Below are 16,601 nucleotides of genomic sequence, written 5' to 3'. Positions count from 1 at the left end.
AATAATCCTAAAGTCTTTATGCCTTATTTTCTTTAGAATATCAGAAGTAATCTGTTTCCCTGTTTTTCTACAACAATTATTCTATTATATATAGAATAAGCTGATGGGATTTTTTGCCTTTTTCCTGATGGCTGTATAACTTTCTAGTTATAAGCATTCAGTTCAATTTACGGTATGGGAATGAATCTGTGTAGTGTAAGTCACAATAACAGTAAAAAGAACTTTCCTTGAAGGTTTTAATGGCTTGGATGGCAAGTTTTTCCTAAATAAATTTAGAGTAATCTTGGAGTTCTAAACCTAAGGGGAAGAAAATTATTTTTATTTTGATTGAGCTGCTTTCTCCATTCCAGGTGTTTTTGTACCTATTAGTAGCTTTTTTTCAATGGTTCAAATGGAACTATTCAAAAGATTATTTTGTTTGTAGTGAACTTACTTGTTATGTTTTGTTCATTGCTGTTCGCTTTGCTCACAAGAGTGCCAGAAAACATTGTTTAATGAGAACACATTGTTTTCTACTGTGCTTATGGTTCTGTCCATCGAGTTTTTGTAATATCTTTCAGAGACAACGTAAAGTGTGGTGCTTTAAATTTCTTAAAATTGCATTTGTAGTACATGCTAACATATGAAAACTAAGCCTTAAGTGGACTAAATCTGACTCTGAAAATTGTAATTCTTCAAACAAAACAAGAAAGCTGGTAAAGACCAAGTCCTTTTCAAGGTCCCTCATTGGAGAGACTTCTATTGGTCTAGCTGCAGGTAGCACAATAATTGCTAAAATAAATATGCAGTGCCTCATTCTTCTGACAGGTGTAATCTTCTCTATAAAATATGACTTGTGCTGGCTAGCGCGTAATTACTGTGTGCCACTTACTTGCTGAATTATCCTGACCTTTTTTAAGTAAATTGCAGCTGGCCACATGGTAGAATGCTGAAGCTTACAGCAATCTTTTTACATGAGAAAGGAATTCTTCAAAATTGTTCTAAAATACATTTTTCTTAGATAAAGAATAAGACAATTAATGTCTGTTACTCCAACAGTAGAAGAATAGCTGCTGTTTTTGGCCCTGCATGCATAACAACTAGATTTTGAAGTGGGCTGGGATTTTCATCAGCACCCTCAAAAGCCAAATGTAATCTGTACTTTAAAAACTCTAGTAAGATTTTTTCTTTTTGGCAGGAAATAGGGGGAATGTTTGGGTAATTTGCTGGAATTGTTTTTGAAGTGGAGGCTTTTTTAGTCTGTTCAAATCTTTCTTGTCTCTTACATTGTACCAATAGGTCTGCATTTATGGTGTTGCTGCAGTTCTGTGGATGGCAGCAAAATACAGTGTTCCACTGAGTCACAAAGTAGTATTGCCAAGAAAATTTAAAAAACTACTTCTGGATATGGCAAGAAAAAACCCTGAAGAAAGACCTTCTCTAACTGCTGCTATTAAGGTTACTAGATTTAGTTGTGTCTAAAGTCTCATTTTAGTATTTTTAAAAGCAAAATAATAGCTTAATACTTGTAATACACTGATATCTAATTAAATCATAACCAGTCACTTTGGGGTTTGTTTTTAAAGTTACCTCCTTAGGGACACAGAGGGGCGTTTTTAATTTATATTTAAATTATCAAGGTACTTGGACTTGGAGAAGCTTCATAAGAATTCCTAAACTTAGATTACTTCTAATTGACTATTTATCTTGACTTTGTCCTTGTCCAAGAATACCTCACTTGATTGAAAACTTATTTATTGACTGAAAATTACAATTTTTTTTAGACATGCAATCATTATTTACTTGAACAAGGTGTAAACAGCAAAAGTATTTTGACATTATTGGGTAAACCCATCTTTAAGGTAAGACTGCCACCTTTCTTTAATTTTGTATGTATTTTCAATTAATTCTATAATGTATTCCAGTAAGATTTTGTTGCCTGCAAGTGTAGCTAGATTTTGGGTTTGGTTTTGTTGGTGTGATTTTTTTGGTTGTTTTGGTTTCGGTTTTTTTTAACGTATTTTCAAGTAGTCTGTAAGTATTGCCTTTTCCTAGTTCTTGCTGTTAGAGTGATTCCTCTGCAGATTGTGATGCTCTGACTCCAGAGTCTATATGGGTGAAGAACAAGTAACTAATTTCATAATCTCTCTTTTTATTTACCACCCCACAGAATAAATTAATATCTAATTTTTGGGTTCTGTTTGTGTTTCAAATGTGTTTCTATAAGGCACACAAGATTCAGTCAATTCATGGAACTGAGTTTATTCAAAACTTTGAGTACCAAGTTCTCAAGATTTCCAAACAGTTCTAGTAGTCCTTAGACTTCTGTATGTAATTTTTTTAATTCCTCACCTTGGCATGACTAGGTTGTTGCAATATTCAAGGTGTATATGAGGATTGGGGTTTTTTTTAAATAATGTGCTGAGCAGAATTTGAAAAAAGAAAATGCTAATAACATCAATTTGGGCTTCAATGTTTATTGCTAGGCTGTTGAGGAAGAAGTCATGTCTCAAAATCACGTCACTTTTGAATTTAAAAACGAGAAACATGAAATGGACCCTTCAGAGTCATGTCCAGGTAAGCAGTCAGGCTCTGACATGTTTACTCTGGTTTAATACTCTCTAGTTCAGTTCTTCATGGAAGATTTTCTCAGTCCAATATGCAATTGTTTTTCTATGTAAATTAATTGTTACTTACTTTACATTGACTTTACATTTATATTCTACATATTGATCATCTTTCTGTGTTTTTGCTTTTAGGATTTGTGCCTTTTACCAGTGAAAGTAAACTTGTAGCAGTTAAAGGACCAGTACCATGCCAGATTTCACTAAATTGTGAGAAAGCAACATTACCTGTTGCATTCACCTCTCCTGCAACTCACTTTAAGCCTATTATTTTGCAACAAGATGCAAATATAACAAAGTTAGTATATCCTAAAGCAGAATAAGTTAAAGATTAAATGTCATTGTTAAATCTATTTGAATTTTCCTTTAAAAATTCTTTGGTTTTTGTTTTTTTTCAGAGAGGTTCAAAGACCAGCTCCTGACCAATTCAAGAAAGAGATGAGGGAAGAAAAACATATGAACAACAACAAATCAGGGTATATAGAAGACTCCAAAAGCTGTGATATTGAGGATACAGGTGTAGTTGAAACTGTTCCTGAAACACCTGACTGCGACTTACAAGTTCCAAGCCACTCATTCCAGATGTCTTCAGAAGAGCAAAACTCAGGCAATATGTTTGCTTCTACAGTTACATTACCATCACCATCTGATTCCTCACATGCTCTACAAGAGAAGAGCTTTTTATCTGAAGATCCCTCCAGCTCTTTAGCTTGTCCTACATCTCCTAATTTTCTTCACATAAATAACATCATTCTCAAACAGGACTCAGAGAAAAGAGTTCTGACATTTGTACCAGTACATTTGGCTGTATCAGAACAAATACCAAATAAGCCTCTTCGCTCAAGAATTGCTTATGATTGCTATCACAGTTTGCCAGTGCTAATTTCAAGTACTATTGCAAGTTATAAAATGAGCATGCAAGCAGAAAATGATGCCTCCCTTTGCAATGTGCAAAGTCATGAGACTGCTAATACAGAGAACCACTTTGATAAAAGTAGCCCAGTTATTCAAACCAACTGCCAAGAAACTGAGTGTGCTACCAGCATAGACAGTTTTTTCACTGAACAAGAAGACACATCATGTACTTCAGTGAGTAAAGACAGCTGTAATTTCTTCAATGATGAAGTCCTGCCCCATCAGAACACAACAAATGACACTTTACTCCAGGAAGTTATTCATCTTATACAAGAGGAGTTTGCATTTGATGGTTATTTAGAGAATGGAGCTGAAGTTTTTGATATGGGTATGTGCATTTTCTTCTGTATGTTATTATCATTGATTTGTAAGAATATTGCTATTAATTTTTTTTCTCCCTCTTTTATTTGTTTCTGTTCTTTTTATTTTAAACAAGGTAACTTCATTTTAAACTTAAAGGGAATTAAGTTTGGTATGTTCTGTGATAGAATTTGTGAGAAGTTTTGTGACCTCTACTGGGATGAAAAGTTACTGGAGAATCTCTATCAGGTAGTAAATGGAAGAAGATCTTCACATTTATGGTAGGTGTTTTTCAACTTTGACCTTCTTACATTTGAATTTAATGCTTTTATCCCTACTTCATAGAAGCAGGAAAGAATGTATGTTTTTTCTTCAGGTATGTGTGCTTGTTTCCTGTAAACTGTTCATTTCACAGTTTGAGGGTTTTCAAAGCTTTCTCCATGGCAAATAATGCTTAATGGTTCAGTCAAAAATAGTTTCTACCACCCTTTTCTGCAACTCCATCTTAGGATATCTGAGTCATGGAACCCAGTTCTGATCAATTATAACCATTGATGGAGAGCTTCATAGTCCTGTTAGAAGGAGACTGTTTAATCAGAAGTATATTGTTCTTACTGTTCAGTTTGTTTATTCTGTTTGGTATTAGTTCTTTATACATCATGTGTTCTAATCTCACCCAAGAAAGAGGAAATTAATTTAGCTTTGCTAGAAATATTTTGTTTAACTGGTTTAATTTGACTCAGTGTTTTATAAGTAGCCTGTTAAGTGACAAAAACCAGCTAAATTTATTTCACATTTATCTTATTTAATTTTCAATGACATTATGTATCTACCTGAAAAAGAATTTTAAATTCTTGTTTTACTGCAGCCTCCAAATGTAGCACACTTTTGTAAAAGTCTCTTGCTGAAGACTGTTGAAAAATGTAACCAATTTATGTCAAAGTTAATTTGGGGGCTTTTGGAACTAGAAATTTCAAGTTTTGACAAAGAAGCTTAGTAGATACAGTTTAGAAAAACTTCATTGTTGAAAGATGTGTAATCCTTACAGCAAATTTCAGGGATAATAGATTATGACCTCAAATACACAACCTTGGTATGCTGGCCTATTTCCCATTTGAGCTGGGATTTTTAAGGAGATACTGAAAATTGGTTGGAAGCTAGGCCCTGAGTTCCCCAAAGTTCAATGATATGGTAGGAGACATTGAGCTGTTGCAGCTGAATTACTGAGATGTATGAAGGGTTATCCTGAGCTTTTGTTTGTATATGAGCTTTTGTTACAAAGTAGCTTTTGACAGTGAGAGATCATAATTTATTATCCAGGGAAAAATGCAGGTCTAGCTTTCACATCACATGCAGGGCCTGTCTTAAAATATCTCTCAGACACTGCTTACTGAACATTAGTTTGACAAAGACTTTAGCAGTTTTTCAGTGTTAGCTTCTTTGATTTAAGATTATGATTCTAACTAGGGATGACTTAGAGTCACTTTTATCCAGAGGTTGAATCCTGAGTGAAAAGCCCACTACTTGCAGCCTGTAGTTATGCCTTCTGTCTGTGTGTGCTCTGATCCTTCTGTTGAAGTTTTGCCAAATGCTGTACAGGAAAATCTCTATTTTACTGTGCTTGAATAGCCATTTGAACATTTTTTTCTCATAACAACTGCAGCTGAACATGAAAACTTTAGGAATTAGATAAATGCTATGAAACTTTGTATGTGCATGATAGAGTCACTTGTAAGATCTCATTTTACTGATGTAAATATAAAAGTATAGGAAATATTAATTTTTCCTAGTCTCCTTGTATTTTCAGCATAACTGAGGCAGATGAAGCAAAATGCAACAATATATTCCAAGATGTGAAGAAATCTGAAAGCTGTTTGGCAAGCAGTGATCAGACAGAGGGTGAGAAGGGACTTCATGTTTCTAGATCTTTGTGAGTGCTGGGAATCTATCAGTGTCAGAAGCTTTGAGACACTTTGCTTCTATCTTCAGGAAGCACTCTGCTCTAACAGTTACAGACATTTTCACTGAATCTGAACATTATCAGTGCCTTAAGGACATAAATATCTTTTATATAAAGCTTACATATGACCCAATGCTATTTTGTGGGATGTCATTAACTTACTTTTATTTAAATAGACGTCTCTGTTGAAAACCATAAGGATGGTAACTGCTGTGTGTGGTTTTCTTGTGTTGGAGTAGATATTCTAGTGTCTACTATATAAGTGGATTGTTTCTTTATACTTCTTCAGTTTGGGTTTTACATTTCTCCTAACACACTTTGTGATTGAAAATTTACAAAATATCTATCTTTCAGTAACTGAACTCAAACTGAGCTGGGACTGGTGAATCCTAATATTATAACAAAACTATTACCCTTTCTAGGCATAGTGCATTGATGGACAGCTTCTATTTGGTTGCTGTTTTATCAGTGTGAGGTTTTTTTCAAGATAGTTCATCCAAATTTCAGCATTTAAACTTGGTTACTTCTCTGTTTTGAGCAAAGTGAAAATGGGTGTACTTTACAGAAGGGCTTATACACTTGTATTGTTAATTTTTATAGCAAAACATAAATTTGTAATTTTTTACTTGGCTGCTATTGTTCAATATTACAGTTTTGCATTTTGGCTCAGAATGTTTACAAATGTAGAGCCAGACTTTACCATGGAGTGTGTGATTTCTTTGCACCAGGAAATAAGCTTTGTTTGACTTCAAGGTGGCATATCTAAGCCCTGGAGGGTTACTCAAGTGAAAAGGGAGACTTCTGGCAGGTATAAATGCTCCTGTCAACATTATACCGACCTTTGACTGTCACCTCAGTCTCTGAAGGCTGGTAGTAGATGCTACAACTGAAAAAAGTCCCATCATAACTCAATGGATTGAGTCCTGTAGTAGTAGAAAGTTTAACATCTATTGGCTATATCAAGTATTCTTGCCCTCTCTGTATGGAATAAAAGCTTCAAGACTTATAGATGGAAAAAACCTCAAAAGCTAAACATTTTATTAATGTGTGCTTAGGTCTGACATATTTAACTTCAGTTTTAAAGTTTCTCAGTGTTGTTTAAATGCTTGTTGCATATGCATGGAAAATATTTTGTGCTTTTCAGAAATTTATTGTTAAACTACTGCTTGATAGCTCTGGAATGTTTTTAACCTTTATTATTTTACAATGTGTAGTTGAGAAAAAAAAATGTAAAGTCACAATAAGAATCTAAACCCACTGTTAGAGCACATAAGTAGTCTCATAATAGTGTTTTGTATGTGTCATGTTTAAGCTCAATAAAGCATGCATTACAGCACATGATAATTATTTATTTTCCCCTACATACCTTCTTTAGGAAAAGGGGAAGCAGACTTCGATGTGAAGGCTGAGCCTGTGATAAAAACATCATTAGTTGAAATGGATTTTGATGAGTCACCTTTGGATAATATCAAAAAAGAATTGACACTGCAGAGTAGAATCCCCATAGCAAAAGAACAACCATATTTGCAAAGCAACGACTGTGGTACAGGCTTTGCAGAAGAAAATACAAGTTCAGAGAACAGGCCATGATAAAGACAGCTGGAAACACCTATCTGGCATCTCCCAATCTATCTGACTTTTGTGGCTGTAGTCCTGGTTGGAGCAGTGCATTTTATGGAGCTGAATGTTTTGATTCAGAAGTTCATAGTTACTTGAAAAATCTTGGAAAGCAGAAATCAAGTGAGTCACAAAATATAGATGCTAAAAAAGTGGTGAGTACATTGGTTTTAAATCCTTAAGATACATCTTGCTGGTTAAAATTGTGATAAAATTTGTTTTGTTATAGTGAATCAAAACACCATTTCATTTTTAAATATTGACTCTTAAGCAGTTTAAAATCCTCAGGATTTGTCATGTCTTGGCAATAAACCACAGGAGAGGTGTAGTATTCCAAAATAATGCACACTGACACAAATGTGCGATCAGCAATCTACAACCCATTTGCTGCTATTAAAGTTGACTGGAAAAGCACTGTCTGCCCTTTGCATCAACCCCATGGTGGTGATAGTGTAGGAAAGAGCTAAGAATGACTGTGACTGCAGCACATCACAGGCATAGAGCTTTATCAAAAGTTTTTATACTCTAGACCTACCTGAATTGGAAAATGTTGTGAAGTAGACAAGGAATTTGCCTCTGATTTCATTGCTACTCTTGCAAATTCCCAGAATTTTTAGGGGACAAACTACTTTGTCCACCGGATTCCAAATGATCACTCCTTCTAATTCCCTTTCTGTTTACATAGTCTCTTAACACCTTGATTTTGTTTTAATTGATGAAGCAAAAGCAGACCTTGAAGTAAAATCTAGCAGCTTCCAATTAGAATCTGGGTAATAGCTTTCCTGTGCTTTCCCTGTTCTCTAAGCAATGCCTCTCTAGGAGTACCTCTTTTAAAAATCCGAGGGGCTTTTATGACTCCATGCTAATGAACTGTGTTGTTAAACCTTTTGAGCTTTTCTGAAAAACAGCTACAGGTTTTTCTTAAGCTCAAATTAATTTCTAGCAAGTCCATCCCATTAAAGCTAACCTATTTACCAATCTGTTGTTTGATATGTTAGCTCTGAGCTGTGTGTTTTCTGATCACTCTGCTTGTGGGAGTTGTCTGCTGCATTCCGTGAACTTACTGCATTTAAAATGCTATTTCATGTAACTGGGTCACTGGTAGTTAACTTAGAACCCAAGTGCAAAAGTCACCTCTTTTATAAAGCACAAGATACATCATGTTTATTTTTTCATAATAAATCAGAAGCTGAACCCAAAGTGGATGGCCCATTTTTACTGACTGGTAATATAATGAAACCTTTGATATGCAAACAATTATAAATGTACATGTTTACTTTTAAATTTATATATTTTGAAGGGCCTACATACTTTCATTTATACTCATTGCTTAAGTTACATAATTCTATAGAAATTTAGTTTCATTTTTTCAATTTTGTGAAATACATAAATAGAAAATATGAAAGTTGAACTTTGAAATTTATATGTCCTTTATTTCTAGAGCAGCTCTCTTGTCTGCCTTCTGACCTGGTTGTATAATATCATGTAATTATACTTGTTTGGAAGCCATTGATTTCAGTCAGACTTTCAGTTCTTGCTGCAAATATAGGTCAGCTGTTTAAAGTGTTTCTAAGGCCTGCACTAAATTCAGAACATAGAAATTTTAATTCTGGATTACTTCTGATTTTAAGTTTTAAAAATGCTCTTGAAAACAACCAAATAAGTGCAATTATAACTAAAGACATATTTATGTGAACAAATTCAGACAAACTTCCACACAATCTGATCATACACAAACCTGCTCCAGTTCTTAACTTGTAGAATTGTGACATCACTAATGCTTTTCTGGGAACTGGTAATTCCTGCTGTATCTTGCCTGTAAATACAGATGTGAAAGGTATTTTTTCATTGTTAATAACATATTCTTGTCTGTTTGGATGTTCTTTTTTCTTCATACAAAATAATTCTCTTCTAAAACTTCAATTTCTTACTAGAGCTGCCTTCTGCTTACAATTCTGAACAGAATCCTATTTCTTTTTAAATAGGAACTAGAACAATTACTAATGATGGAGACAAAAAATTACAGGAAGACCATAAAGTTTTACCAGAAACTATTGCAGAAAGAAAGAAGAAGCAAAGGTAAGATTACAGCAACTTGCCAGTAATAAAATGGCTGCATTGTACTTTTAAGGACCTGCTCTGTAAATCTGAATCATTGATGTTCTTATGCCATGTATTTTAAATCTAAAGGTCCTGAAACTAAATCTATGTTGCCCAAACTGAGGGGACAGCTACAGGAGATGAAATCAAAAGTGCAGTTTCTTGAACTGGTAAAGAAATATGTGCAGGCAAGTCAAACTTTATTTCACTTGTGCTTCATTTGTCATTTCATTACTGCATCAGTGTAACTGGCTGCTCAGATCACTATATGAAATTTGAAATGGGTTGTGTCAAACTGCTGAATTAAGATCCAAAAGAATTATTAAAGGTAATTGCTACTAGTATTGCTTAAAAAGAAAAAAAAAATCAATTGTATGAAATGCAATTTGTCTTTAAATTGATTGCATTTTGTGTGACTTTACCTCTCTAACTTCTTGTTTTATCATGGCCTTGCTTCTTTGAGCAGATGATGTATGCAGAGCAGTGGGGTGTGGAATCCTATGTGCTGCCTACAGTCATTCACAATGGGAAAGCTGACACCATGGACATGGCACCTATGGATGAATCATCATTGTTGCTTTACTATAACACAGAGAAACACCAGTGTAACAATCAAAATGGAGTGAGAGTTCTGCAGGCCGGTACACCACTTGGTTTAATGGCTTATTTATATTCTAGGTATAATATATTTTACACATAAATTGGGAGTGGGTAGAAGCATAGTTGCTAAATCATGAAAAACTTGTTTCTGTGATGAATCCTAGTTACTCAACATTTAATAAGTTCTCCTCTCTTCTATCAAGTTTGTGTTGTTTCTGTGAACACTCATTTATAGAAATGGAGGTGAAAATGTCAAAAGATCAGCTGGCTTTCATTGAAAGTATTTGATAATAAATAAAATACTAGCAATTTTAAACTTTTTATTCTTTGACTTACTTGAGGCTTGCTCTGATAGTTGCCATGGAATCAAGACTTTAAGTTACTGTCAGCAGTACAGCAATTCTTCAAATAATCATATAATCATATAATTTGGTAATTCTTATTGATAAGAGCTGGATATGAAAATGCTTAGGGATGTTTCTACAGATTATTGCCCCAGTAATCAGTCCTTGGCACTGATCAAAATGCACGCTTTTCTCTGGGTTTAAATGGGGACAGAAGTGTCCTTCAACTCTGGTGAGGGCAGTGTTGTTTTAAGGTACCTAAACTGTAATAGTGTGAAGGATGGAAATTGCCAGAGGCTCCATCAGACTTGTGCCACTCTAGAAGGAGCAACTTCCTCTCAGCTACTTCTCCCAGTTCATCCTGACTCTTGAGACCCAGTTACACTGAATGCTGCTTTTCCTGGTAGCGAGTATTTTGCACAAAGTGAAGGAAATGTTTTAGAATTGGACTTTCCACATTCATCAAACCCAAATTTCCATGGTCAGCTGTGAGCCAATAGGGAGAAAAGACAATTAACCTGTGTTAAGGCCTTAAGAGTGTATGTGTATAAAAAAATAAAATGCCCTTGTTTTTTAATGTGTATAATAAGTGTATTCTGTTAAAGTAACTACTCCTCTAATTAGAGCTACAGGGAATATTTTCTTGCTTAATGTATCTACTTCTTATGCTGTTATTATAATAAAAATGCTTTAAAGCAGCATTAAGTTAGATGATAGAAAAAAAAGAAAATGTAATATGTTCTTCCATACCATTTAGATTGCAACTTGCCTTAATAATAGAAATGTCAAAGTGGTTAATCACAAGATTGAAAGTAGAGAAACTCTTTATAAAACAAATTATGCTTTCTGGGTTGGTAATCACAGTACTTGATGTGTAAAAATAATTTTAAAAAGAACCAAGGTTTTATGAAGCGCTTGAGAATTTAAAATGCCTATTCTTGATATTTTTGAGGATTTTTTTGCTGTTGCTGTACTTGAATGCAGGTTGAAGATGTGTTCTGGCTTGTCTGAAGTTTTTCTTGTGCTTTACAGAAATGCCTTTTTAGAAGGTTATGTACAGCAGTTTCTTTACACATTTCGCTATTTCTGCACACAAGAAGAATTTTTGCAGTTTCTTCTTGATAGAATCAGCAGCACTTTATCCAGGTACAGTAAATTCTCACAAACAACATTATCAAAGCACAATTGAGTTTCCTCTCAATAGCAAACAGCTGTTTGTCAAAAGTCCTACTTAATTAAAATTAATTTTTAAGTTTGTTTTTGTAAGAGTCTCTTAACAAGTGAGAGCAAAATGGGAGAAAGAGCTGCATCTGACAATGTGTTTACTTCTCAGTTCTGCTTCTCACTTTTACCAGTGATCCACTAATGGGTTGTAATTACAACCTCAGCTTTGTTTCCATAGAGCCATGGATTCTAGAGACATGAAAATTAGGAATTTAAGATATTACATTAAATGCCAAATAAAACTTGTGGGTTTTGTCAGTGCATATTTTTTAATTGGAATTGGATATCAATTTTGGTGTAATAAGTTTCTTTTTCTTCTCACCAGTGCAAGCCTGGATCCTTCCACGTCCCTTACCAAAATATGTAACCGCAGTTTCTACATCCTGCAGGCATGGATTGAAGACTGTTACAGTGTAGACTTTGCAACAAATACTGATCTTCTGGGTACCCTAAAAGAATTTATTTCTTCCAAGGTAATTCAGAATTTCAGTACATCCTTTAAGAAAAAGAAAATGAAGTCAGTTATGTGATATGTAATATAGTTATTACAAAAAGCTGCCCTAAGTACAGTTAAAGTAAATAAAAGAAAATGATGCTGTATTTGACAGCTATGATCAGTATGTCTGGTTTTGGACAGGTAAGAATCTTGCAACTGTATTGCAACTTGCTTATAATTTCTGGGAAATTGAATTGAGTTCCGTTAGCCTATTTTGCATTCCCAGGTTGCTTCGTTAAATGGCTACGGGGAGCGCTTGTTGTCACTGCTCGAGGACGCCTCTGCCAGGAAAAGTGGCAGTGCTGATCTGTGCTCTGGTGTGGACAAATGTAAAGAAGAAAGTAAGGAAGGCAGAAAAACATTACATTCCCTATGTAAAAAGCTCTCAGAAGATGTTTCCAGAAAGGTGTGTCTTTTCTTCAGACTGCAGTGTGTGAGGGGGAAATACATTTCCATATATATGTTTTGACAAAAACAGAAGCGTCCAACTTAGAGTCCAGAACAACTTAGTAAGAATTATGTACCTGCATTTTAAATTTTCTTTTGAAAGTATGTAAGATTCAGACAGTTCTGTAACCATGACAATAATCTTAAGTTTTAACTCTTGACAGCTGTTTCAGTAATCACAGATCAGACAATCAAAATTTTGAGAGTAGAATTCTTCATTCTTGACACTAGCATGTGACTTATAGTTATTAGGAAACTTTTGCCCCCTTGTCAACCATTAATGCTTTTTATTAGGCATCTTTTTAAGACTATAAATACAAGAAAACAGCAGGAGCTACGAGATTCCCTGCTAGAACTTCAAAGCTTGTAGCAAGAACTTTTGTCTGTATTTGCTATTTTATTGTGTTCTACAGCCCCAGAAACCAGAACATACTGCAGGCTTTTCCCAAAACCAGATCTCTTTACAGAGTGATCAAAATAACATGTGGAAGTCAAATGTATCAATAATTTGCAAGCTGAATTAAACATCAGCCTCGTGATAAAGGTGCACAATTCCATGGGTATACTGGGGATTCAGCCAAGAAAGGGCAAAACAGAATGGAAGAAGGGAAAAGAATGAAAAACCAAGTGTTTTTTGGAAAGGGATGTTTGATTCTAAGCAAAAAGAAGTAAAATATTTTATGGCAGCAAGCTTGAATACATAGAGGTTTGTTTTAAATACTGATTGTTGATTGAGATCTGGCAGCCTCCTGCTTAGACTCATCCATTGTGCATATTATATTAGCTTAAAATAGCAGTGTTGAGTAAACCAATTTGTTCTGGGCTAACCTTGAAGGTTAGCTGAAGAGTTTTGCATGCACAAAGGTGTTTCTCTTAACAACACTTTCTTGAAAGTTACATCAAGGGGAGACTTAGTGTTTGTTTTAGAGAAGTTGTAACCTTACATTTATTTTTTCTACAGAACTTTTACTGGAAGCTATCCAAAGGTATGGGACCAATTGCACAGTGTCAGAGAGAGCGACTGCACACAGGTTCAGCAGTTTTGCCAAAGCCCTGCTGCAGCAGTTTCACAGAAGAATCCTCAGTCTCCTTAGCCAGAGCAGATGAAGTGGGACCGGTTCTCTTGATTGAGTGCAGTGCCCAGCAGCTTTGTTGGCAGCTGACACTACTGCAACAGGTACAAAGGTCTAGGCTTATTTGGAAGTACAAATAATATCTATCTTCTTACTCCTTCTTTCTTTATCATTTCCCAGCCTTGTTTCAAGCTTATTTCATACTATTTTATAAGACTTTGAATTAAAACTTTTCTCTTAAATCTCTACAGTGAAATTTAGAATATCTACTGCTATTCTTAGGCTGTGATCCCTCTCATAATTCATGCAGGTGGGGTGGGAGGAGGACCATACTCTGTCATTTTTATCCCCAGGCATTTTAAAATAACTGCTAGAACTAACAGCAGATATATCTTGCTTTTTTTGTTTAGGAAGTATTTAATAAATGTCATCCAGTTCACTTCCTAAATTCCAGAGCACTTGGCGTTAAAGACAAATGTGTTACTGTGCCAAAGTAAGTTGTTTGTTTTAACTACACTTCGATTATGTTGATGCACAATAACTTAGAGTGTGACACTTTTAATACAGCCAGAAACAGAGAAGCAATTTAAATACTTAATATTTTTTTTACGGACTAGGTAGCCTTTTTATATGGGTTATTTAATTGCAGGAGATTTCATATGTGGATATAGGTATGTACCTATGCACATGCATTTATGTGAAAGGCCACATTTTCCAGGTGATTTCTTTGAAATCTGAAGTGAGTTGAGGCTAAAAGTTCTTATTGCTAAGAATTTGCATTGGGAGTTGCTTGAAAGTTTCATTTTTGGCAGGGAAAACGTGTGGTGGGTTGTGATGTAGATCTGTGGTCATTAAATATGTGTGTGTGTATATGAAATCTCAAAGACATTTTCAGTCTTACAGAATAGCTGAGGTTGGAAGGGACCTCTCAAGATATGTAGTCCAACCACTCTGCTGAGAGCAAGGTCAGCTAGACCAGGTTGCCCTGGGTTGTGTGCAGTTGGGTTTTGAAGGTGGATGGAGATGCCATAACTTCTCTGTACAATGCTCCTTCTGTATGTTAGGGAGATGAATTATTGGTATTCAGAGAAACACAGGAATTTTCCTATAGTTACTGGAGTGATTCCCAACCGAGTTAAATCATTTGCTCATCAGTAATTAATGTTTCAATCCAACCACATAGACCTAATTATTTTTATGATGGTCTGCTTCTTACATACTCAGTGGATTCAGTTAGCTTCTAATTAGTAGTTGTTAATTGCACTGCTTATGGTAGATTTTTGCTTCTAAGGATAGGGAATGAACATCTAAAGCAACTCAGGTTGTTCAATGGCCAAGACTAGATCACCTGTTTTATACAGATTTTGGGGCTTAGTCATGGGAAACAACATGTGTGGTGCCATGTGATATCAGGCTGAATTTCTTTTGTGGCTGCAGTTCTTGAGTTTGGGTTTCTGGCTGTTATTTTGTGTCAGATTGGCTGGGGTTTTATTATGCACTAATGAAAGTGGTGAAAGTGTTTTTATGTACAGAAATGTGTCCTGTATGTCCTTATTTTTTTATCAGATATACTTACCTTGTAATTATAAGGAAGAAGAAGTAACATGGCTCACTACATAAATCATGAAGTATGAAATGAAGATGCCAAGCAATGTAAAATTATTTTTAATGGTTAGAAGTTGACATCTTCACAATCAAGGTTTTCTTTAAAAATCCAGTATCAGCCAGAATTATTTTTGCCTTTTTTTTCTGTATTTTCCCCAGGGCAGTTTCTGCTGAGACAGTTTCCCTTAAAGTCTGTAATCTCTTTCTGTCGAAGTGCATACAAGACCAGTACCTTCTGCAATTATTGAAAAATGCAGACAGTATCAGCACCTGGGTTGCTGCTGAAATTGTAACATGTCACACAACTAAGGTTTGTCATTGTTTATTGTACTATTAGCTACAAAACAGTTATGTATTTGTCATTATCTATGACTTGTTATGTAGCAAACCTGCAAGAAATAGTCTGAAATACACCTGTGAGTGGGCAGTTAACAATTTGGTTTGTTGTCACAAGGAGGGTCTTGGATGCTTTTTAGTAGCAGGTGTCAAAATCTGACAGAATGTAAGAAATGGATTGTCTGAGGGAAATATGGGTCAAACTTTCTTCAAGGACGCCTGAGTGGCAGGAAGGGATAAACTGTGTGAAGGGAAATGTTACTACAGTCAGGCATTTTAAAAACAAATTGAAAAGGAAATACCTCTTCTTCCTTCTCATTTAATTTTATTATGTAGATATACTGTGTATATGTGTATATTATATATATGTTAATTTTTTTCCAGCGGCAGGTGAGCTTGTTATCAAAATTTCTTCTTATAGCCAAATGCTGCTATGAGCAAAGAAATTTTGCTACTGCAATGCAAATCCTAGCAGGCTTGGAAAATCTTATTGTACGACAGTTGCCAGTAAGTTTGGGACTCTGTTCTCTAACCATTTTGCTTAATATAATCTCGTTCCAATATAGAAACTAATGTGAAAAAATATATATATTGTGTTTTATTCTAAGGCCTGGAAAATTCTACCTGCAAAAATAGCTGAGATAATGGAGGAGCTCAAGGCTGTTGAGGTATAGTATAAAGTTCTTAATGTAAAATTACATCTTTGGGGCTGGAGAAGGTGCAAGATCTGCTTAAATGGGTGTCTCTGCAGGGTGAACGCCATAATTATTACTTTTGTGAGTTTAATTTGATTGCGGACTTTTTACTCTTAATCCAAGAGTTTCCATAAATTTTAATCTCTGTATTTCTTTAACATTTGTCCTGTGTGACAAATCAAAATTTCAAAAGTAAGGTAAAACATTAGATATGCTACACTGCATTAGAAGATTTCTGCAGAAGCTTTGCAGCTGTAATGTGTTTTGAAAAATCTTAAGTGCCTAT

General features: G+C 34.9%; 1 protein-coding gene across 1 annotated transcript in view; it reads left to right on the top strand.

Annotated features, from left to right (window-relative positions):
* KNDC1 (kinase non-catalytic C-lobe domain containing 1) overlaps positions 1–16,601 on the top strand; it is a 57,236-nt gene that overhangs the window by 37,738 nt on the left and 2,897 nt on the right. Inside the window, 20 exon segments of the mRNA XM_036385410.2 lie at positions 1,279–1,437; positions 1,764–1,841; positions 2,466–2,556; positions 2,739–2,901; positions 3,002–3,846; positions 3,955–4,099; positions 5,626–5,717; positions 7,154–7,351; positions 7,354–7,550; positions 9,381–9,474; positions 9,586–9,683; positions 9,962–10,173; positions 11,472–11,585; positions 11,989–12,136; positions 12,386–12,565; positions 13,568–13,783; positions 14,090–14,172; positions 15,444–15,594; positions 16,005–16,127; positions 16,229–16,288. Coding sequence (XP_036241303.1) covers positions 1,279–1,437; positions 1,764–1,841; positions 2,466–2,556; positions 2,739–2,901; positions 3,002–3,846; positions 3,955–4,099; positions 5,626–5,717; positions 7,154–7,351; positions 7,354–7,550; positions 9,381–9,474; positions 9,586–9,683; positions 9,962–10,173; positions 11,472–11,585; positions 11,989–12,136; positions 12,386–12,565; positions 13,568–13,783; positions 14,090–14,172; positions 15,444–15,594; positions 16,005–16,127; positions 16,229–16,288 — 3,447 coding nt within the window.

The sequence above is a fragment of the Molothrus ater genome, chromosome 8, assembly GCF_012460135.2.
Source record: "Molothrus ater isolate BHLD 08-10-18 breed brown headed cowbird chromosome 8, BPBGC_Mater_1.1, whole genome shotgun sequence".
Lineage (NCBI taxonomy): Eukaryota > Metazoa > Chordata > Aves > Passeriformes > Icteridae > Molothrus > Molothrus ater.
Note: the sequence above shows the minus strand (reverse complement) of the source record. Positions and strands in the feature narration are given on the sequence as shown.